Source organism: Crocodylus siamensis, chromosome 4, assembly GCF_052110815.1.
Source record: "Crocodylus siamensis isolate JL-2025a chromosome 4, ASM5211081v1, whole genome shotgun sequence".
Taxonomy (NCBI): domain Eukaryota; kingdom Metazoa; phylum Chordata; order Crocodylia; family Crocodylidae; genus Crocodylus; species Crocodylus siamensis.
In genome coordinates, this window is record NC_143398.1 from 114689559 (window position 1) to 114713956 (window position 24398).

At 44.1% G+C, this 24398-nt stretch overlaps 1 protein-coding gene across 7 annotated transcripts in view; it reads left to right on the plus strand.

Moving 5' to 3' along the window:
• The window catches only part of CACNA1C (calcium voltage-gated channel subunit alpha1 C), a 665915-nt gene that overhangs the window by 634875 nt on the left and 6642 nt on the right, over window positions 1-24398 (plus strand). For all 7 annotated transcript variants that reach the window (XM_090043440.1, XM_090043443.1, XM_090043446.1 and 4 more), the window contains 12 exons: window positions 3814-3905; window positions 5321-5486; window positions 6910-7037; window positions 8675-8771; window positions 11103-11205; window positions 13293-13394; window positions 15254-15381; window positions 17177-17311; window positions 18107-18459; window positions 21132-21260; window positions 21768-21877; window positions 22645-22748. In XM_090043440.1, coding sequence (XP_089899566.1) covers window positions 3814-3905; window positions 5321-5486; window positions 6910-7037; window positions 8675-8771; window positions 11103-11205; window positions 13293-13394; window positions 15254-15381; window positions 17177-17311; window positions 18107-18459; window positions 21132-21260; window positions 21768-21877; window positions 22645-22748 — 1647 coding nt within the window. The remainder of the gene's footprint in view (window positions 1-3813; window positions 3906-5320; window positions 5487-6909; window positions 7038-8674; window positions 8772-11102; window positions 11206-13292; window positions 13395-15253; window positions 15382-17176; window positions 17312-18106; window positions 18460-21131; window positions 21261-21767; window positions 21878-22644; window positions 22749-24398) is intronic.

A 24398-nucleotide genomic window follows, 5' to 3' on the forward strand; every position in this document is an offset into this window, starting at 1 on the left:
GGCCCAATATCTCAGCTCTCTTTACTAGTGCCAATTCTTTAGGAAGCTGCATCAAAACAGTATTGTATTTAGTTTAGAAAAAAATAAACTTGGAACCCACATGAGCATTAATCTATGCTAATAACTGATATTGTGTATGGACAAGTGGAAGAAAGACGATGCAGGCACAGCATGTGACTGCCCCAGATATGTGTTGAACTTCTGCCTTTCTGAGGCAGATTTTTTCATCCTCTTTTTCTTAGTTAATTAGGGATCCCAAAGCAGCTACCAGATCATAGGAGTTGCAGACAAAAGATAAAATAGATATGACTTATTTGTGTCCACGGATCTTTCACTGTGACACATTTCTTATTCTTCTCAATGGAGCCAGACTTTGTAAGAGAGAATTTTAAGCAGGTCAGGCAGGTTTCATCTGACCCATCATGCCACATTTCTAGGGGGAAAAAAATGTCCTTACCACCTCTTCATTGTCTTCCCCTCACCTTCTCCTCCTCTAGAAACAAATCTAGGTAGCTTTGGAGGGTTTCACTTACCTCCCCAGTAATTCTGTCTATTTATCTCTCCATCTCTAAAAAAAATTTTAATCCTTTAACTCTTGCCAGTTCTTCCCTTAGTAACTGAACTAGCTAAAATTGCCAAGGCCCACACAGTATTTCCTCTACCATATAGGGAATAACAAGAAAATACTGCACTAATGTTATCTAGCTACAAAAAGCATTCAAAGATGTGCCTATCTTGTTATCATTTCTCTAATGACCCTGTCACTGTAACGTCTAGGTATATAAGCTGGTATATTATCTTATAATTCTACTGTTTTTTGTGTGAAATATTTTTGTCGTATTTCCAGTTAATCCTGGATTTATATTCAATCCACTGCTTTCAGGCACCTCAGCAGCATGAAAATGTGATGTCTGTCACGTATTGCTCCTTTTGCAAATTTTGAAGGCCTCTCCTAGCCCTTCTAGTATTATGACTTCCAGTGAGAAGCCCAGTTCCTTTGATATTTCCTCATCCCTAGGTTCTTCAGACTCCTTGCCATCTTTGCTTTCCTGCACTGCTCCACCTCTAAGGTAATGATGACATTTCACATGGCTGGTTCATACTTAAGTCCCTGTTTGGGGCCTGTCCTAAACTTGATGAAGAAAGCTTTCAGTATCATACTGTTGAGCTACTCACTTGAATCACAGAATCATGCATAGATGCACCAGTTTGGCAATGACATAAGAATTTCCCACATAAAAGAGACCAACTCATTTATCTTAACTACTTCTCTGACATGAAGCGTAACAACATTTAAGCCTCACTATCTGGTGTGCCCAAGTGGAAAATACAAATTGATACTGATGGATGAAGGTACCAGTCTTCTAGCCCAGGAGTCACAGTCCAAAGAGGATAGGAGAAAGGAATCTCCTCTTGTATCTTCCTCTACTTGGAGCTCTTCCTTTCATGCTGTGTTTTACAGCTGAGTAGTTTAAAATGCCTATAGTAACACACCAAGCTTGTTGTACGAACTTGAGGCCGGGAATTAAAAGGACAATCATACTCTTCCAACATGGGAAGATCTCTGGCATACTGTTTCCTGAAATGAAAAATATGGGTTGCCTCTGAGTACTTAAGCTGTCCGCCTGCAGTGTTCACTCCCAGCACCTCCTTAGTGCAGCTGAGGCTGTGGCTGCTCACCAGAGAGGAGGGGAAGCTGAACCAGAGAAGACCAAAGAATCCTTGAAGGAGGAACACCCTTTGGAGAACATTCTGTTCACAGAGATTCCTGATGCTGTTGGAACAGTGTAATTCTCCTTGTATATGTTGCTTTTTTTAACTACTGAGAATATTTGCATGTAAAGAAGCTCTATGCTCCTTCAGAACTGCTCTGATCCTGCTGCTCATTCTGATTATGAGGTTATAACCCTCAGCCCATGAAATGACATCATGATGATGTCAAATTGGGAAAAATAGCCCTGAGCAAATGAAGTTGTAAGAGACCTTGCTGACCTGGCTAGGCAAGTTGTTTTACTGGTGCCCATAAATACTAAAGCACAGTACAGGATGCTTGCAAGGAGGCCCGAAACGATCTGAAGCTGCCCTGCTTTAAGGTTTGATTAAAGATATGTAATGAGAGCAAGTTCATCCAACAATTCACTGGGGATTTAGGGTCAGCTGTTATGATCTCACTGAGCTGCACTTGGGAGTAGAACTGATGAAGCTGTAAGAGAAGAAAAGTATTTTTTAAGCTATCTTTATGCCTTCAATCTTGTACTGAAAAAGCCAGGCTAGTCTCAATAACTCAGTAATTTAGGGAGCAGCTTCAAACATAAGGTATTAAGAGCCACCTACATTCCTACTGAAGAAAATTGCATTAAGTCCCAGCAAAGCAAAACCTCTGAGTTTCACTCAGCTCCAATGAATACAAGGATTCAAATAATATAGTATTTACTGTGGAGGGTGGTCCTCTCTTAGGAAGTAAGTAGGCTGAATATAAGCAGTTTAGTATCCAGACTCATACCTGATATAGCTTCATTAAAGTGAAAAGAGTGTAAAGTTTTTAATCAATAGCGTATAAACCTTTTCACAGACCACTGCTTTGTGCTTATGATAAAGATTTCAAGATGGACACATCTCCATCCAAACTGCTGTCCAACTACCTAGCAGGAACCATAATTCTGGAATGACTTTCTTATGTTTCCGTGGTGAAAGTTTCATCTCTGTGATGGCTACAGAAGATCTGGAAATTATTTCCACCCCATGTCATGTGAATCAATAATAGAGGACCTCTGCTTCAAGTTATATTTTGAGACTTATGATAGGTCATCTCTCTCAGCACTTTTCCTCAAAAAGCTTTTTCTCCCATGCATCTTGCAATTTCCCTTTTCTTCACCTTTCCACACTCCCTTTCACTGAACTCTTTCTCCTACCTCTTCCTGTCAAAGCCACTTCTGGTATCTTTTTTCACCCCACTCACTGCTTCTTCCTTCCTGGTTCACCATTCTATGGTTTTCACCAGTGGGCAAGTATTAGCCATACAGAGCCTAATGAAATCAATGGAAAAGCCCCACTGGTTTCAGCAGACTTAGGATCAGGCTTATAGCACCGAGTCCTTTATTTAGGCACTCAGACTTTATTTAGGCAGTGGTAGTTTTACCCAATTAAAAACTGCAGGACTCAGTCCAGAGTTTTGAATTCCCGTGCCAGAGAACTGTTGTTCAGGAGAACCAGTTCGAACCAACTATGAACAGGACCCCTGGAAAACATGGCTGCATGGGTACACCTGAAACACTTACCTCCTGGTGACAGACCCTGTTGCTAGGGGTAGAGGCATCTTGGTAATTTCCAAATGTAAGGCAATGCACACATGTCCAAATGCAGGACATCATACAGATGCCAAAAGTTCAGGGCTTTTTAGCCAGTGGTATTTGAATGCCTTTTTCTCTTAGTGTAAACAGGGCTTCTTGAAAACCAGTGAAGGAAAGTGTCTTTTTTCTCTTATTAATGCCTTTTAGCTGGAAAAAAAACCATAATGTGATTGCACATTAAAATGAGATCTCCATATCACATATTCCTGGAGCATGATATAATGAATGATTTATTGTGTTGCTGGTACTTAATAATAATTCAGTGTGGGTACTTTTCTGATGATATAACCAAAAAGAAGGAGTAGCAGTAAACATTAAAAACCAACAGGAAAAATCTTGTAGGAGGATGTAGGCTTAGTGTGATACAGGTTGTTCATAAACAAAGAAGAGCAAGGAATTATTGTTGACAAGAATGCTTTGGTGGCTGCAAGACTAAGCTGACCTGACCTCTGTTTTCTGGTAGGTGTTTGGTAAAATTGCACTGAACGATACCACGGGAATCAACCGCAACAACAACTTTCAGACCTTCCCACAGGCAGTACTGCTGCTTTTCAGGTGGGCCTCTCAAAGCTTTGGATCTTGTGTCTTTGAATGTCATTTTGTGCATCTGGGCACATCCTCTTTGCCAGGTTGTAATCCTGTACCCCGTTCCAGCCCAGCTGCTCTGCCCCAGCTCAAACTGCTGCAGTCCTAGGCTGGCAGCAGGCTCAGGGGGGTCAGCTTCGGGCTCCAGGTGGCAATGAAGGGTGGTGGAGGAGCTGGCTGGGGCATGAGAGTGCTGAAACTGCAGAGCTGTGTGACTGACCCTGCCCCCTCCCCTGAGCCTGCTACTAGCGGAGGGCAGAGCAGCCCCAGGCTGGCAGCAGGCTTGGGGGAGGGGGTCAGCCACACAGCTGCACAGTATCAGCACTCTCGTGCCCCAGCCAGCCCCTCCACCACCACTCAGAGCCTACGACTGACTGCCTAAGCTTGTTGCCAGCGCAAAGCTGCTCCAGCCTGGCTCTGACTGCTGTGGTCGGGTGCACGTGTAAATGCTGCACCTGAGTTTATTGCTTCAAACTAATTGCTCATGTAGATGCACCCAGTGTCTCCAAATGTGGTACCTAGGATCCACTGTGCTGGATAAGATGGCTGGTCCATGAATCCTAATATCCTTCTTCCAGCAGTACCCTATAGTTAAAGGTTTTAGACAGAGAAAGGCAACCCTTCCTCCCAAAATGCATCCATCTTGCTCAGTGTTTTATGTATGAAGGAGGGAGAATTATGTCCGCCACCCTCCCAACCCAGCCCCAGTTTTTGTTCACTTGGTGTCCTAAAGCTGGCTGTTGCTGTGTATACTTCCTTTGTTTATTGCTGTGCCTATGGCTATGGTTATATGGCACCATGACCACCAGATAGTTCACTGTCTAAGGTTTGGCAGCATATAGACAGTTTGTAGTTCCTGCCAGAGCTCCCACCAGATACCCTCTCAGCCTACTCAGGTCATTTGATGCTGCCTCTCCAGGTTGTTTGCTTTCAGTCAGTCACTTTCCCTTACACAGTGGTAAATCATGTGATCTGAGTAGGATGCTAAACACTGATCAGGGTACTATTACTTGTTCAGTTTAGTGCAACAGCTCTGTGAACTGGTATAGAGCATCCAGCTCTGGCCATGTGCATCAGGCAGAGTGTGCCTACCGAGGGGAGAAGAGAAGAGGTACAGACAGTACAGTGGTAGATAAAGCAAGGAGCAGAAAGCAGAGCAGCAGATCAGGCAGCAGAGGAGGGGAATATGCCAGGTCACATCAAGCCTGTGCCTGGCCCCTTCTGATTTAGGGTCTATCCTGCTCCCACTGAAGTCAGTGGCAAAACTCCCATTGACATCACTGGGAGTAGGATCAGATTCAGAGTGCTTGCAGCTCTTTCATTTTAGAGATGGTCGGTCACTACTGACTTCACTTCCCTGTTCATATGTATGCTTTTATACCCAGGTGTGCCACAGGCGAGGCCTGGCAGGAGATCATGCTGGCCTGCCTGTCAAACAAGAAGTGTGATCCTGAATCAGAACAAGCCAACTCTACTGAAGAAGACCAATCCTGTGGGAGTAGCTTTGCCATATTTTATTTCATCAGCTTCTACATGCTCTGTGCCTTCCTGGTGAGTGAGCATTGGCAGCACAAATGAATGCTGGCCTGTGACTTCCCTGACTTCCCCAGGCACTGACACTCTCTGGCAAAAAAAATGATCCCATAAATGGAAAATCTGACCTATTCTATCTGCAGGAGGGACTAGCTGCCTCATACTGCCAGCAGAGCTGGCCTTAGGAGTGGGCGATGTGGGCGAGTGCCCAGGGCACCATGGTCAGGGGGGCATCAAACACACAAGCGCACATGCATGTGAGCAGTCCACGCTCACAGCAGTGGTCTCACCCTGCCCCGCCTGATTCCTGCCCCAGACAAAAGGAGCAGTGCCCAGCTCAGCTGCCCCCCTTCCCACTCCCCCCACCCTGCCAGCTGCTGCTCAGGAGGAGGTGGGCCAGGCGTGTGTGGGAGGGATGGTGCCTGCTCCAGTCTGCCCATCTTGCTTCTGCAAAGCAGCAGCAGTACTTGCCTGCCTGCCTGCTTGGTGTATCATGCCATTCCACCTCCCCACTGGACTGCACCCTGCACCCCTGCCCACCTGCCTCTGCCTGAAGCAGTGCTGCTGACCTGGTGGGGTGGAGAAGGGCACCAAAATACAAGTTTACCCAAGGCGCCATTTTCCCTAAGGCCAGCTCTGAGTGCCAGTGGCATGTGGTCACCCGGATTCATGCTCTTTAGAGCTCTAAAGAAAGCTCAGCATCTGATCATAATGCAGATAAGGATGTCCCTCCCCCATCAGAAGAACAAATTAGTGTCCTGTGGTTGATGCTGAGACTTGCAACACCTCACCCCCGCTTCCCACCTTCCCTCCTACCTTCCTTCTGGTTGCTGAGCAGGTTTTTATCCTATGCCAGCAATTACTGTGAAAATACACGTATCCCACTTGCATCTGTTCAGTCTTGGCAGTGCAGTTCTCCTGGCATTGCTCAGTCCTGTAGCACTCACTTTGCAGCTGGCCATTGGAGTTTAGCGTGCTCTTTCAGAATGTCGATATTTTAAAATAATTGGGCTCATTACCAGTAAAAAACCCTATATTCTGTCACTCTGTCCCCAAGAGAATAAAACCTCACCCTGTGCTCTTCCAAGCAAGGGCTTCTGTAAATAAGCAGACCAGAAAGCATGCCTAGAAGCTCAGCAAACATGAGCTTCATCTAGTGCGTAGTGGGAAGCCAGATTTGAGGGGCCCTTGCTCAAAACATCCTGCGTATAGCACCTTCTCCTTTGAATTTGAGGCTGCCAACTCAAAAGCCCAAACTAATCTAAGCTGACATAGTCTCACCCCATGAGGGAAGAGGCAGTCTCTGATGTAGCCAGAAACCAAATGGTGCAAAGCTTTGTAAGTCCAAATCAAGACCTTGAAGTGTATATGGGTTCAAACAGAAGCAGAGTGAAGTCTGGTCATACTTCATCCATCACATTGCCTCTGTCCTTGTTTGCAGATCATCAATCTTTTTGTAGCTGTTATAATGGATAACTTTGATTACCTGACGCGGGACTGGTCCATTTTAGGACCACACCACCTGGATGAGTTTAAAAGGATTTGGGCAGAGTATGATCCTGAAGCCAAGTAAGTGACCAACCCTAAACTTTAGAAGTCACTTGCAGATATGGTCCCATTCTCTCTATTCTCTCAGAGGTCTGACATCCCTAAGCCAATATATTAGAGTGGCATGTTCCCCTGGCAAGAAACAAGCCCTGTATGAATAGGTGTTATAGATCTCTGAAAAGTGTAAGGGGGGAGCACTAATGTGGCCCCCATCAGCTCCCCATTTGTGAATCAGTGGCAAGGGCAGACTGCTCCAAGATACAGGAGGAGTGAAAAGTATTCCAGTCTATGAAGTAAATATTCTGCATTTTGCCTTGCTGCACATAATTACAAATTATAAACAGCTAGGGGAAATATAGGCCATGTAGCAGACTAATGAATAGGCCAGTTGGAAATAAGCATTAAGAAGGAGTCTTCTTGAGGAGATTGGTCTGCCATAGCACATGGGATGGAGCCCTGGATATAATCCACTCAGATCAACCCTACTCTCTCTGGTAGGCATAGAAAGTGGATTTGGAGCCCTTAATAGGCCCTGGCCATAAGCTCAGAGCAGAGGTACAGCATTCAGTCGTTGCTTTTTCATGTGTCAACTTCATGACAGCAACTCTGTGGTTGTGCTGGCACCAACCCCCTTCACTGAGTGTCTGTAGTACACATTTAAGCCTGAATTATTCCCTCAGTTACACCACTGAAGTTAGTAAAGCTGCACAAGTGTGACCAACAGGGAAATTTGACCCTTGGGTATCAGTATAGCTCACTTTTAAATGCTCTTAGATTTGATTTTCATTTACACTAAACCCCATTTGTTTACAGCACTCTGACAGTGAGAAGAAGCTTTAGAACACATGCAAAATGACATGTATTTTAAGCCCACCTAAAGACCTCTTTCTAATTCTATAGATTCTAGTGTCCAAGGCTGTTAGGTATATGGTTAGACCTGTGCATTTTGGAGCTGGGTGACAAAGGGATCTGTCTTGCCCTTTCTTATCTGCAAATGGGCATATTTTCTCAGTCCCCTCTGTACATCCACGCTAAATCCTGCCTACCTGAAATTCCCACTTTAACTTTGGCAAATCTCCCCCACCCTCCACCCCTTTCTGAGAGTCAGTCCCTTTAAGTGGTGAGTGATCTGCAAATTTCGGAAAGCCCAACAGCAAATTTCCAAGTGAGTTTTACAGAGTTAGTCAGAGACTTCATTCTCTGCATTGGTCACTGGCCCCAGAAATGGATGGGCACAGTAACAAGAATTGAAGGATAGTGGATCAGAGCTCCAGGAAAAAAGGCCAGACCCTTCCTCTAATACTCTTTACAAAGGCCACAGGTTTTGAGTGATTCAATATTTTGAAAGAACAAATTGTTAGACTAGGCACCCAAAAACTAAGGTACAAAATCCACAGTCAGTTTTTCAAATATTGACTCAAGTATAAAGCGACTGGTATATTGCCTATACAGAGTAACATTTAAATCAGTGCTGTTCAAGTCCTGAGTGATGCGCTGAGTATAAGAGCCACTGTAAAACCACATCTGCCATGTCAAGTTAAAATGGAGCAATTCTAACCATCTTGGGCTAGAGACCTCATCTGGCGCTCAGGTTGTATCCAGATGGACCAGCAGGTCCTTTTGCAATAGTGTGTTCCTTATTGTATGTTCTTCTTTAGGGGACGGATCAAACACCTTGATGTGGTGACACTGCTCCGGAGGATTCAGCCTCCATTGGGCTTTGGGAAGCTCTGTCCTCATAGAGTGGCTTGCAAGGTAAGACAGTGCCATGAGGGGAAGGTTACAGAAAGAAAGAGGAAGCATAAATGCAACAAATTGCATCTTGGTAGGCCATATACTCACTTTTCCTGATAAACTAGAATAGTGGTACCCAACCTTTTGGCCACACAGGCTAGATTAGTATTACAGAATCAGTCTGCAGGCCTAATCAAGTCCATGCACCCAATCCAGTGTGTGGAGCTGGCCCAGCCAAGGCCCAATCCAACAAAAAGCAGAGCTGGCCTGGCCAGGGCACAGTTTGACACATGGGGCCTGCCCAGTGCATGGCCAGCATGCAGGACCATGTCATCTGACCTACAGGGCTTGGAAATTTGGCAGCAAGGGAGTGCTGGCAATTAAAACTTCCAAAAACTGCTAAATGTCCAGACCCATGGAGAGCCCTGTAAGCCAGATAACATGGCTCCAGGGGTGGAGGTCAAGCAGTACTGATCTAGAACAGCAATTCTTAACCAGGGTGCCATGAGATTCTTTTAAGAGTGCCACAGGGTGTCATGCAATATTAGCTCTGTTAGCTCTGTTAGATATACAAACATCTACACGTGATTCACAAGAGATTTTAAACAGGAATCCTTAGTCTTAAAACCATTCTGACCTGTTGTGGTCTTTCTGATTTCTTTGCAGCTGAAGAGCTGCTCTGTCATTTTTCCATAATCAGAAAAAAATGAAAACTAAGGCAAAGGGGTTCCTTGAGTCTAAAAAGGTTGAGAACCACTGATCCGAAGTCTAGGAAGTATGAGGCATGCTGTTTTATTAGCTTTCTGCTTCATTAGTTTTTAGTCAGGAATCTTGTTAGCTTACATGATAGACAGCTTGCTAGAATTTACAGACATTTCCTAGTATAGGAAGTCTCAAGTACAGATAGTGATAAATGCTATAGACATGCTCCTTTGGGAATGATAATTGAAATATGGTGGTAGGTTGGAGAAACCCACCAGAGGAAATCTGCTGCCCCCTAGTGAGGAAGCCAGGAATATTGTGGGTTTACTCTTAACCTTGTAAAATATAATTCCATCTATGGTGTGTTTGGGATGGGTCTGGGACTCTTCTATTTAGAGACTGCAGCCAATGTTTAGTTATGCTCAATGACATAAATACATTTTAGCAGTCTGGTTAGCACTCATTTGTCATATCAACCCACTGTCTAAGACAGCACTCATGTAACTATAGGCTTCTGATATCAATTATGTGCATGCAACAGACAAACAAACAGACAAGATAAATAAGATCACTGAAGGACAGATGGGTATGAGGAAATATCTTTAAAATTTTTCCTTACAGTAACCAAATATGTTATTCCTTCCTTATGTTGTACCTCATTCTCATTTAAATACTTAGTCTAGATTAAACAGCAGTAATTCCTCCATGTATTTTGGGTTATAAACATCCATCCTCCAGAAAGGATTTTTCCAAATGAAAGAGTAGTTTATAGGATGTAAAATTGTTTGTGAATCTCTTTCAGAGTTGTAAAGTTTTGTATAGGTTTTTCAGAAGCAACTTATGGATAGACCACTCTAGCCTGTTTTCTTGCCAAGCTGAGCAGGATCTAGTTAGATCATTGTTACCCAGTAATGGCAAAAGGAGGTGCTGGAGATTCAGGAGCTGACACTTCCCTTCAGCTCATCACTGAACTATTGTATGTGTGTTAGTGGACAAAGTAATAATGAAACCATCGGGGATAAGCTGTAAAATCAGGGCCTTGTGGTCATTATAGATCTCTTGGTACAAAAATAAAGATATAAACATCCCTGTATCAGATGCTGTCTGACTCAGAAATTCTCCCATCATTTTCAATAGCATATGACACAAACTTCATGCCCAAAACTATCATGTAATTTTGCTGTGTACTACTAAATATCTCTGCACCAGAGATGGCTGCATGTCAGCAGTGAGCAAAGTGACTTCTAGGTAGATTGCAAAGCAGTTAATTATTAGGAATGAAAGAAGTCATATAAATGTAAAATACTGACGCTGTTGCAATATAGTACTAGCTTGTGTAGATGTATAGCAGGTAAAGACTTGCTTCCTACTGGGCAAAATGAAGGTTTGATTATATCCCAGCCTAGGAAGGATTATCCACACTGAGCCTGATATACTTATGACAAAAATTGAGAGTCCTCCGGGCAGACACTTTCAAGTGTACTAATGATATGAAGAGTCTTTTACCTGTGTAACCAAGCACATGGGCTATATGTGCATAAGTAGAAGAGAGTGGAAATCTGGGAAAAAGGTCTGGAGAGAGAAAGCATTTCCATTTTTAGTGTGCACTGACTCTGCATGATTTCTATGTTTCTTCTCCCTGCCCCACAGCGTCTCGTCTCCATGAATATGCCACTAAATAGTGATGGGACTGTCATGTTTAATGCTACTCTCTTTGCATTGGTCAGAACAGCACTGAGGATCAAAACTGAAGGTAACATCCTCATTGACTGTGGGGGTAGATACTGAAATGCGCTGGGTTTGAAAATGACAGATGGATATCGCATACATAATACAATCCCAGCTTTTCACTTTGTGCGTGATATGAGAAGCAGTGCAGATATGTAAAAATGAAAAACACCTCCCAGGGACTGAACAGTGTTTCTTGCTAAGCATCATCCAGAAAACTGGTGCCATCTGTGGTATCATTTCTGATGATTAGTATTTTTTTTGATTCCTTATGTCATGGTCTTGAAATGTAAATCTTCAGCCCTACAGAATCCTCCAATGCCAACCAGGGAGAGCAAGAGCATGGAAAAAGGAGAAGCTGAGGATTTTCCTTGGGCAGGGAATCTTCACCAACAGCAGAGTTGAACTGGCCAGCTGCCCCTCACCCTCTGCTGGCCTCCTAAGCAGTAGGAGGTGATAGGCTGGACTGTCTTGCAGTTCCTACCCACAATGAGCTTCCAGTCCAAGGGTACACCTCTGCAGGCTTACCTTGATGGAGGACTCTTATTATCTTTGATGCTTATATAATTGGGCCTGATGTTAGACAGACAGAATATTATGGACATGGGAAGCACCAGATGGTGGTGGGAGTAGTGCTGAATACAATTGTTACTTTGTTTTAATGGTGTGGGAACTCACTGAGGTTACCAATGTTAGACACTGTGGGAGTAGAGCACTAAGGAAGGAGAGGAGATGGCTTAGGAGAGAAAAGGGACTTTCAAGTGTAAGGAACAGCATGGGAGAATGAATATACATGAGAGTCAGGGTAGCCAAGTAGGTAATTTGGGAAATGGGCAGCTGGAAGGGAGTGATATAAAACAGTGCAACTATTGGTCCCTTCAAGTTTCTTAATATGCCACAATTGTGTACTTCACAGACTGAGGTTATTAGAGTCTCAGAGCTATTCTTCATTAAATAAGAAAGAATATCTTGAAAATACCCTTTGTGTCAGTTATTAGAAACATTTTGCCTTTCTGAAGTATCTTCTCACAGCACTCCACAAATGCAGTGCAATTCTGTTAGGGATGGAGGGAGTCTGTATGGCAGTGGTCACCAACCACTGGTAGATCTCAGAGCCTCTTGCAGTAGATCTCAGAGGCTCTTGAGTTGATCCAAGGCTGGGGTAAGGGACTGAGTGCCTGTGTGCATGCACGTGCACATCGCAGCCCAGCAGGTCAGTCTGTGGGGAGGGAAGGGGCAGGGGCTAGATCGAGACCCCCATGGTGAAGCACAGTGCAGAGGCAGAGGCAGGGTAAGTTGAGTGGGGCCCCGGTCAGGTGGGACTTACCTGCTAAGGAGGCATGCCCCCAAATAATTTTTTCTCCCTTTGCCTTGATCTGCTGCCCCATCACCTCCCCACAGACTTACCTGCTGGGGAGTGGGGGAAAGGGGGTGGCAGCAGTGCACAGTAGATCTTGGGCTGCTTTTAAATGCCAGAGGTGATCTCCTACTTAAAAAGGTTGGAGACCACTGGTGTATGTCTTGCAGGAGGGAGAACTGTGGTGCAGAGAGTAAAGTGAGGAACTCCCAGGAAAAAGCTGGAAGTAGAACCCAGGTCTCTTGATTCTCAGATGAGCTTTGATCACTAGGCTATTCTTCTTCTTTTCTCTGTCCTGTCACTGTGCTCTGATTTCCCTGGACCTGCCTAGAATCTCAAAGTACTGGACCAGACCATCCTCACGATCATTTATAAAATAAAATGTTGCTGCAGTTTTCTGTCTTCTTCGGCCAAGCTGTCTCCAGTGCCAGCTAGGGGCAGATGGCCAGCAATGCCCTGAATAAGTGTGCTCCCTTAGCTTTCTGTCTGTAGGGAGATGAGAGAAGCTGCTGAATCTCTGCATGTGTAGGAATGAGACTACCTGTTACGATGGAGTAAGCAGTGGTCAGATAATCCCATTGCCCAGATCTGGTTGTTGAGCCCCTGCTGTTTGTAAAGCTCTCTCCTGTTGTAAAAAGAAGCACCCTCAGACTCTAGCTCCACCCTTTTCCTTTTTTTAGGTGCTGTGGCTTACGTGTGAAATTGTTCCTCTCTTGGGGCTGGCTTAATTCCTCTCTCCCTGATTTCCTGGGCAGGTAACCTGGAGCAAGCTAATGAAGAACTGCGAGCAATAATAAAGAAAATCTGGAAGCGCACCAGTATGAAGCTGCTGGATCAGGTCGTGCCCCCAGCTGGCGGTGAGCACATGGGCCCTTTTGTGTCTGTTCCCACCTAGTTCTTTATCTGCTTTTTGTTTGTCCACACTCCTGTCTATCTGTACTGTATGTTGCAATCCCTAGAATAAGTTTACTGGGGGGCACACTTTGCTCTGAGAAACAGTATCTACTTACCTGACTCGAAATTATGCAGACCCAGTCTGTGCCAATGAATATGTAATTGTCTCAGTGGACAGGTTGTGAGAGGAGATGGGCAAGTTGGGGAGAAGAGAGAGAACAGCATAGTTCCAAATAGCACATCTAAGGGCATGGCCAGATGAATACACTCCCCAAGTTAATTCACATTGGATTTGCACACTGATGCTAATTAGACCAAGATCAGTAACAAACAGGAGTAGTTCACAGAATAGGTGACTATTACTGCCTTGCTTTTAGGCAGCAAGAAAGCAGGTAATAGCTCCTTAGAATGAATGCAGACAGACAAAACTTAAACTTACTGCAACTACTACTGGTTTGAGTTTTACTACTAATTTTTTCAGAGGTGATTCCATGGATTGTGCAAAAATTATTCTGGCTTAAGGATTTGTGTCTTCTATCCACTACTTTTTTCACACCAGGGTTGTTCTAGTTGCAGCAGTGTAAATGCGTAATCTGTCCAGGCCCTAAATGGACAGTTCTCCAATGATGTGTGGAGAGCAAGGTTTTTCTTTGGTGCTCATGGCCTTTCTGTGCATTTCTAAGCCTGGTCTTTTTAATTAGTACACCTGTGAGATCCAGGCAGCTGTGGTGGGCCAGCATCTCAGCTATAGCCACCCCCAGAGCTTTAGAGCCACTCCCAGGCATTTTGGCACCTAGTCCAGGTCATGTGAAGAGCATGCCCCTCCCCTACATGCTATTATTGAACATTACTTCCATTTGATTTGATGCCCTCCCCCTGCTGCCCCCTCCATGTGAAGGTGCCTGGTTCAAATCCACTGCTGGCATTGCCCTTCCTATGGTACTGGCTCCCCCACATTTTTGGAGTACACACAATGACTTTGTCCATGACATGACCTTTGTCCTTTTCCATTTCCCTCCATTTGCTACTGCATATTCTCCCCTATGCCTGACCTTTTTGCAGTACCAGCTCCTTCTCTCCACCACTCACGTAGCTTACTCTAGACTCACTGACAGTTTCTAAACATTGACTCCGTCTTAATGATGAGACATCATGTTGGTCACCAGTTCAGCACCTTTGCTGATCCCAGTGCAGCTATGTAAGCTGCAGACCAGCAGGGAGGAGATGGTATTCAAGGAAAAATCCTCAAGCCTATGTTTTTATTGAACTCTGTGGACCAAATCCCAAGAAACTGCTAGTGAATCTAGGTGGGTTGGGACTAAATAAAAAAAGAATGAGGAATTGAGGCATTGACTTCAATGAGGAAGTAAGCTGACTAAGGGGATGGCAGGACCCATATGATTTGTCCCTTGGTTTGAAGCAGTCCAGGTTCCACTGGTCAGACCAGGTACTAATCTCCCAGTGGGAGCTGACCAGGACTCTGAGGCCCTGTCTAGTAAACTGGGGCATGTGACCAAAGCAGGAACCGCTTCTCTATAACATGGTAAGACATTGGGTGGCACTGCAGTAATAAGTGTTCTACCACTGTAACTAATCTATGCTAAGAGCAGAAAGATACCTCTTCCCCCAAAGAACCTCTAAAACCCTGTATACAGTACATGGTTCTTCAACCTGGTATACCAATGCACTAGGAGCAGATGTTTCCCTTTCTCCATGGTTCCTGGTATTGCTTCTTTGAACTGCAAGACTGTGGATCTTGCAATAGTGAATATCTTGTCTCAACTGGGCTGTTTGCTTGCTTTTGGAAATATTCCCCATTCAGATGACGAGGTGACTGTTGGGAAGTTTTATGCCACTTTCCTGATCCAAGAGTATTTCCGGAAATTCAAGAAACGCAAAGAACAGGGCCTCGTTGGCAAACCTTCACAGAGGAATGCTCTCTCCTTGCAGGTGAATGTGGGACAAGATATAGACACATGCATGGGCTGAGTTGAGACCAGGAAATAGATCTGTGGATTAATAACTTTGTACAGTGCTTCAATATTGTTACAGACAAGGATAATAAACCATGTCTCCTTCCTACCCTGTGGTATCCATTTTGATATGTGTACTGAGCATTTGCTGTTAGATGAGAGGGTCTGCTTACTGTGGATAGCCATATCAGCTCCTCCAAGTAAATATGTCAATGAGTGAATTATGCCCACAATTTAAAAATCTTTCGGTAATACTTGGCAAATGACAGGTTACTTTGGTTGGCTGAAGCCAAGTAAAAGAAGGATCAATACCCTTATTATGTTCATCACCAAACACTTTGAGGAGAGTCCCTCTAGGGATATATCATTGAAGCTATTGGGCCAACATGCAGCAGCAATTAGGAAGTAGGAGGCATCATGATCCAGTGGATAAGGTAACAGATTGTGAATCCTGAGACCTGGGATCTGCTTATGGCTCTGCTACTGATTTACCTTCTGGACAGCTGGGTCAGATGAAAAAATGAGAACATTCTGCTGATCTCAAGCAGGAAAACCTCTGCTCTATCTGCTTCTGAAATTGTGAGAAAGTGAGGAAAATGTGTGAGACTGGAGTCAAAGCAAAAACAATGTGCCCTGCCAGCTGTAGGGCAGTCTGAGTAGGTTCCAGGTGCTCAGCACTAGCATTATGACAGCTTTCCCATCTCCTAGGCCAGAACTGATGGAAACCCATTCTAGTCAGTAAGGTTTGGCAAAAGCCTGATATAGTTTCTCACCAAAATTCTCAAACCTGAGCACCAAAAAATGTGGTGCTCAAATCCATATTTAAGCAATGAATATGAGTGGCCTCATTTTTCAAAGGTGCTGAATATCTGAGGTACTACTGAATTCAGTTAAAGTAGTGGATTCTCAGCATTTCTGAAAAAGTGCACTTTTATTAGCGTGCTTAAATATGAATTTAGGAGCTAAGTTTAAAACATTAAGCTTATGTGCATGTGCTGGGCTAGTTACAGTAAGGAACTGAAATGACTCCTAAATTCTCTTGCCAGTTCTGCCAGAAATTTGGTATGTCATCTTGGACAAGTTACCTAACCTCTTTGTTGTATTAGTTTCTCCATTCTAATATGATAAAGGGCTTAGTCCATCTGTCTGTCTGTCCATAACACTCTTGGAGTACTCTGATTGGTTGTCTGTAAACAACTAGTCAGAGTGCTCTGCAAAGACAGACAGCGGCAACAAAGTGGGGGTGTGAGGCCAGTAGCACCGGCCTTGCCCCCCACCCCCAGCCCTGCTCCTTGGAGCCAGTGGCAGCGTAGGGTGCTGGTGGAGGGGGACAGAGGGGACAGTGGGGCAAGCTTCCTCTCCTCTGCTCCTGGGGGGCGGTGGTGGTGTGGGGAGGGGGCTTCACCCCAGCAGGGTGGGCCAGGAGGACGCAGAATGCGGGGGTATAGCGCAGGGCCAGGCATGGAGTTGGGGGGGAAGAGGGGTGGGTGGCGTGGGGCTGGATGCAGAGCAGCAGCAGCGCAGGGTGGTGGGTGGCAGCGCTCTGTCCACGTGCGCCTCCCCCCCCCCCCCCGAGTCCCCCCAGTCATTCTTGATGGGCAATTCACTAGTCTCTAAGATAACAGTACTTACTGACCTACAGAAGGATACTGACACTGGCTTAATTTAACAAAACAGTCAGAGAAAAGCACTGGATGTAATGTGAAGTGGTACTGTTGTTATTCCTTCCCTCACTACATGACAACACTGCGCTGCACTGTACTGTTTTCCAGGCTGGTCTGCGCACACTGCATGACATTGGGCCAGAGATCCGACGGGCAATCTCAGGGGACCTGACAGCTGAAGAGGAACTAGACAAGGCCATGAAAGAAGCTGTCTCTGCTGCTTCTGAAGATGATATCTTTAGGGTAGGTGCTGCTCCTGGGACCCTTCTTTGCCTGCTGCATAATTCTTTGCTTACAATGTCTGTGTCTATTTTAGAGATCAGAGATGGACAGTGTACAGGCAGATCTCAGTAAAATCAGAGAACCAAATTCTGAGAACTTTACACAAATTTCACTCCATTTTTTCTCAATGGAAATTTTTCTCAGGATAGAAAATTTTCCTGGACAATCAACCATTTTTTCTCCTTAGTTTCATCCCATGATTTCTAGTTATGGCCTTTGGGCATCATTTCTTCTCTCTCCATGGTTTCTCTACCCTTCAAATGCTTACAAAAAGTTATTATCTATCTCATCTGTCATGTTTTAGCTAAGCTAAGATTGAGATAATTGGCTCTCAATTCCTCACCAGACCCTCTAATTGGGTGATTATATTAGTTGCTTTATCTGAAATTCTTTTCAATCTCTGTGGTACTCTGCTGTCTGGAACTGAAAACTATAGCCCAGATTCTTCATCCCACCTAGATACCAATCAACAGAAGAATGGCAGAGAGGTGAAAGATGCCTTTTCACTACTCAGGTACCTCTGTATTCTGGACCCAGCCTCTATATCTTAGCACAAGACTCCACCCTGTCCCACCTCAGTGTCCTGTCAGAAAAGCCCACATGCTTGGGGCATTTCCTGATAGAGAAGTGGTCTGCTTGTACAGCTTGATGTAGTGGGCCCATACTGGCCATTCTGCTAATGTCACACGGAAGAAATGCCCTTGTTTGTACATCTTCTCACTTACCAAGGGAATATATCTTCTTTTTTACAAACAGAGGGCTGGTGGCTTGTTTGGAAACCATGTCAGCTACTACCAAACTGATGGCAGGAGCACCTTCCCGCAGACATTCACTACCCAGCGCCCTTTGCACATCAATAAATCTGGCAACAACCAGGGAGATACTGAGTCCCCATCCCATGAGAAGCTAGTGGATTCCACCTTTACTCCTAGCAGCTACTCTTCTTCAGGTTCTAATGCCAATATCAACAATGCCAACAACACTGCCTTGTGCCGCTTCCCGAGCCCACCCAATTTTCCAAGCACTGTCAGCACAGTAGAGGGACATGGCACTCCCTTGTCACCCACCATACGTGTGCAGGAGGCCCCTTGGAAACTTGGCTCCAAAAGGTAAGCTTCAAAGAAGGGATGGTCTGTTGGGCTAATGAAACCCAGGCATATGTTAAAAAAAACAATAATACTGTCTACTCAGATGCTGTTTCATCATTCTCCCACAATCTACAGCAGTGTTTCTCAAACTCGGTTAGATGTACCCTTTGGGTAATGAGGCAAACTTCCTGAGGGTATGTGAGAGGAAGATGCTGGAAAGCATAAAGGGGAAATATTAATGGAGGAGAGGGAGGAGAAAGAAAAACTGGAGAACAACTTTACAATATATCTTAGATTACTTGAAGGGATAGAATATGATTGTAGTCTCACAAGGTGTCTTTTTTATCCATGACTTGTAATCAGCGGAGCGTGCCTTAACTTAAAAAGTGGTATTCAACCAAAAAAACAAAACAAAAAGGTCAAGAACCAAGGGTTCGAGATGCTAAACAAGATACTGTTCTGCACAAGATCTAAAATGAGATCTGGGGTTTATCTGGCTGCACAAGCTAGCCATGCTGCAGAAATACCACATTCATCCCTTAGGAAGCAGGAGGATTTAGCACCACCTTTGATCAACACCTTTGACTTTCCAGGCTTTATCATGCAACTGCACTCACAGGATCTGGAGAAAACTGCACCTGCAGCAAGGTGTTTTAACTTACCACTAATGAATTAGAGAAAGAATGAGGAAATACAGTTCATACATGAGAGCACAAGAAGAAGCTCACAGAAAAAACCTAGATCAGTGTCTTTCTGTCAGTGGGTCATGTCCTCCAAGGGGCTCATGGAATGCAGTCAGGGAAGATATGAGGCCTTGAAAAAGTTTATTACAATGTAAAGCCAAGAAAATCTTGCCTTCTGCCTACAGTCTTATTCTGTAGGGTCAGATAATCTCTGTCAATCCTGGAAACCAGTACTGACACACAAATAGTATATTACATGTACTGTTATTGTACATAACATTTTTCTCACTTATAGCTAATGTAAGGAGTGGGTTGTGAGTTTCATTTTTACTTTGAATAAGACGATTTTAATCTGAAAAAATTGAGGAACACTGTTCTAGAGGGAAAGAGAGGCAAATAATAAGATGACAGTGTTAAATGTGTTCATGTGCTTTAATAAGAATTCAGTGACTTTCATTTCTCAACCTTCTTGCTGGAAGCCAAAGGAATTCCATGGTCACTTGTTTTCATCCTTGTCTCTTCCATGCTTGTGTGTATGTTGCATTCCTAACATGGTCTTCTCTTCCCCACCTTGCTTCCTTGGTGAACTAGGACACATTACTATGAAACATCGGGACGGTAGGTGTTTTCTTTCATGCTTTAATACTCTCGATATAAGACTTCAACTCCTGTTGAAGTTAAGGTCCAAATCCCCATTAGTGTTAAATCTAAGCCCTTCCTTCTAGTATCAACAGGGATGAAAGAAGAGGTAATGCTCTTGCTGATGCTTTCAAAAGGTTTTCCCATGCTGATAGACAGTTATGTGGAAACTGAAATACTTGGATTTCTCAGTGGATTCACATGGACTTTTCACCTCTATCTCCATGTGATCACAGACCTAACCATAGTCATTCTCCAGTCACTGTGTGAAGTCCACTCCAACCTGTTGTTACCAAAACGCTGAAGGGTTTAGTTATGACATTGCTGTGTGTGCTGGTGAAGGAGCTGGTGAATCTTGGGTCTCCTCCCTAACACCTTTACAGCTGCAGTTGCCTGTCACTGACAGCAAAATCATTTGAACATTCTTCCTTGGATTTCTTCTCACCTCACCCATACCATGATATACATATTCACTTTCCTCCACTCCCCCAGGCTTTTGAACCACATGAGCAAACAACCGTATTTGTCTTCCTCTCTCTTGCTTGCATGGGACTTCTCTGCCATGCTCTGTTCTGAGAGCACTGGTAAGAGAGTAAAAGTGACTGCTGTCCAGATCTCTGCTCTTTCCATGTTAGCCTTTCAAAAACTCAGTGTCTCTAGTTTTCACTCTGCTGCTTGCACACTCAAAGTACAGTAAAATAGCAGAAAGCAGGAAACCGTAGTAAAGAGAGAACTTAAGGGCTCTACCCATTCCAGAATCTGTATAGTGGCTACTGAACACAGGGGGGTTATCTGTACATGTCATGGGAGAAAAGTGACCAATTATAGCAAAGATAGTGAGGAGAAAGAACAAAAAAGGAGCAGAGGGAAAGAGATGGCATAGGGAGGGGAATGTAGGAGAAAGAGACTAAATACATCAGAGCTGGGTGGGGCAATATAGTGTCAAGGAGATGATCCTTCAGAATTCTTAACCAGGACTTTGGGTCTGTTCACAGAAGAGGTTGTCTCTTTCTATCACAAAAAATCATTCTAGGTTTTAGGCTAAGCCCAGGACATGGGCAGAAATTCAGGAATTTAGTCAGTGTTGTGTAATTGCTCGTGCAGTGCAGGCCTGATCAGTAATGAACATAGTTATATACATCACAATGAAGTCTCAGTGCTATGATTTAAGACGCTCCCAGTAAGGGAAGACACCACAAAGAATCACTTATATTTAAGAACTGTTGCTCTGTCTCTTCAATCATTGATTTTGTATGATGTCTCTGTACTGGGTCAATAGAATAAATTGAGACAGATGGAGCCCTGTCACTCTTGTCTCAGTAGCAGGTTTTCTTTACCTCCACATCCTGACTTGCCTCTTTTGCTCATTAGCTCCGGTTCCAGAGACAGCCAGCTGGCAATCGTTTGCCAAGAGGAAGTGTCTCAGGATGAGACTTATGATGAAAATTTGAATGAAGATGTTGAATACTGCAGTGAGCCAAGCCTGATCTCTACTGAAATGTGAGCTTTGCAACATTGTAACCACAGGACTTGGGGATTTAGGGTTGCTTGATATTTTTCTTTAAAGGCACTCCATCAGATCAATTTAGCAAATGAGATTGGAAGATGGCTAATTAAAAGAAAGATGTGCAGAGAGAATACTGGCAGTCTATGCAGCTGAGCATGGAAAATGTCTTTTAACCTAGAAAAACAGTAGCAGGAAAGGAATCTTTTTTCTAAGGTTGACATACCTTTTCCGCTCTTCTTCTTCCTTCATTGACTTTGCTGCTAGGGCTGTCTCCACCATCCATTACTGGTGTCTAACGTTCTCAGATTTTCTCTGTCCCACAGACTTGGATGCTATCTTCAGACCACTTAGATTTAATGAGCTAGCTAGCTAGTTACATCCCTTCTTCATAAATAAAATGATCTTCCTTTTCCCCCATCTCCTGCACAACAGTGTTGCCCTTCCCTGCTCATCCACTATGGTGCCCTGCAGTTTCAGGCTGTCAGTGATTATCATTTCAGGCTCTCATACCAAGATGATGAAAACAGACAGCTGACGCCACCGGAAAATAACAAAGGGGAGGACAACAGGCAGTCTCCAAGGAGGGGATTTCTTTGCTCCTCATCATTAGGTAATATTCCATCATGATGTTCATGGAATATTTAGTCATGCCTTAAGTGATTTCTCACATCATCCTGGAGACTTCTCCACTGTGTGATCCCTAGAGTTTGTGTGTTCCTTTGCTTCCCTGAAAAATGGTTGTTGGTCATGATTCACAGTACCTGACAACTCTTTGCAAGTACAGTTGCTGTAGCAAGTTGTATAGTGTCAAGATAAAGTGGACAGGAGTTAAAATGGTGATTCCCTCCCCTTCCATTCAGCCCCAAGAGATTATACTGATGGCAGTCTCAAATCAGAATCCCTGTTGTGTAAGGGATGACAGTAGTGTACCTGAGGTGGGGAAAACAGGGCACCAGCCCCGGACGCCTACTGTGAGGGGACACAAAAATACCCCCCACCTGTCTGGGAAGGCAGGGAGTAAGTTAGGCAAGTGGCATGGTTCCCCCACCCCCCACCCCCCCCGGAGCCTTTGCCAGAGCAGGCACAGCCCTGCACCCAGTGTACATGTCTGGGGACATGGAGCAAACAAGGCACCAGGGTCAGCTTCCAGGAAGCCCAGCTCTGGGGCTGTTGCTGCCAGAGCTGATACTGCTACAGCAGCAGCAGTGGCAACAGTAGCCTAAGCAGGTAACACTTTCCTTCCCCTCCCCTACCTTCCCCCACTGCCATCTGCAGTGGTCAGCATAACCTTAGCTCTCTCCACCCCTGCCCCAGCCATTCAATTTGTTCACTGTGTCTCTGAAAGATGGTGACAGTTCCATGCAATTGACATTGCAGGTCGAAGAGCATCATTTCATTTGGAGTGTCTGAAGAGACAGAAGAACCAAGGTGTAGATGTCTCACAGAAGACGGTTCTGCCCTTGCATCTCGTACATCATCAGGTAAGCTTTGATTACTAAGCAGATGTGCCCCAGCACTGCTAGATATTTACCATCTGTCACACTTCCCAGTGGCATCATGAGCCAACCATTTGGAGGCTGCTCAGAACTCTTTTTCACCAATGCCAAAGGCATGACTATATTCCTCATGCCAGCTCTTGATTCCAGGATTCCCATAACTCACAGAACAAAGTTGCAGGAATACACTCTCCTGGTTTACCAACATCTCCTAGCACATAATAATCAAACAAAAATAAAGACAAAAATAACTACCCACATTCAACTCTAATACATTGACTCTGATAAACTATTTGCATAATTAAAATGTGCAGGGTCTATCTCTATATTAATAAAAAGTAATCAGTCACTGTAATTAATCATCTTTTAAAAATAAACCAATTGTATGTAATTGATCTATTTCTTAAAACCCTGTGCAGGTGCCTTCAGCAATATAGCAGGTGCTTTCTACTTGGATATTCCTGGATGATTAATCAGGTGTCAAAGTCAGAATTGGGCCTTTTAGTTTGGTGATAAATTGCCTCTCCTTGTCTGTCACTGCAGTATATTAACTATCACAGAAACAGCTTGCATACAGTATTACCAGACTTGAGATTCTTCATATTCCCTTTAGTCTCTTCTGTATTACAGTCTACATTATGAACTATACAACCATGTTAGTGTATGTGATGCCTAAAAGTAAAAGTTTGCTATATCATGGAACTCTCAGGCTAACTCAGAGATATATAATATACAATTAGATCAAGAAACCAATGCAAAAAGGACTTGTAGAAGGCTGTATTGCGGAAGAACATCCTTCCTATGTGTGTGTGTCAGGAATGTGTATTACTTGGACAGAAAGCTATCCATTATTCCACCACATAAAGTCTCTCCTATGTAAATAATGCTGATACAAAAAAGCTCCACTGTCAGAATACAGACCACATAATACTGGTTGTTGTTAAATTTCAATGGGTGTCATTAAGATTTGTAATACCTATTGTTAGTATTGGTTAATTTCCCTTTGGATGTTCAGCGAAGCCCCACTCAGCAGGGGTGACATGCAGTGTTAAACCTCTCACTGCCACTATTGGCTGAGCACTGCAACTTGTGTGTGAAATGGTAGTTGTCCTGGCTTAGGGCAAGCGATCTACTGCATGCAGTGTGTAGTTTCTTGATGAGGCTTGTAGTGTGGAAACAACACCTTCTTATTTGGAAGAACCTATGTAAAGAACTATTTACAATAAACAAGTAATGGTTTTGCTACTGCCCTTGCAGGGGTCTGGGGCATAATCTTGTTGCTGTCCTGCCCCACCAGGAAGTTCCTGGTGCCTCACCCAAACTGTCTCCTAGGATGTCACACTTCCTGGATACCATGTTTCCAGGAAGGACTAACTCTGTCACACAGTTGGCCATAACTCTAGAAAACCTTTTTTCCTACATTCTGCCTTCCAAAAAACAAGGCATGTAACTTATTTGGCAGTGTGTGGTATGTGAGACAATATTGTACTGTTCAGAAACAGGGGCTGCTATATATTTCAGCATGCAATCTATTCCTGAAAACAAGCTCTAGAATCGCTTCTGTTGTTCTTCCGAACACCGCACCCTGTTACCTGCTCGTGAAAGCAGGAACTATACTGCAGTCTGCTTGTGAAA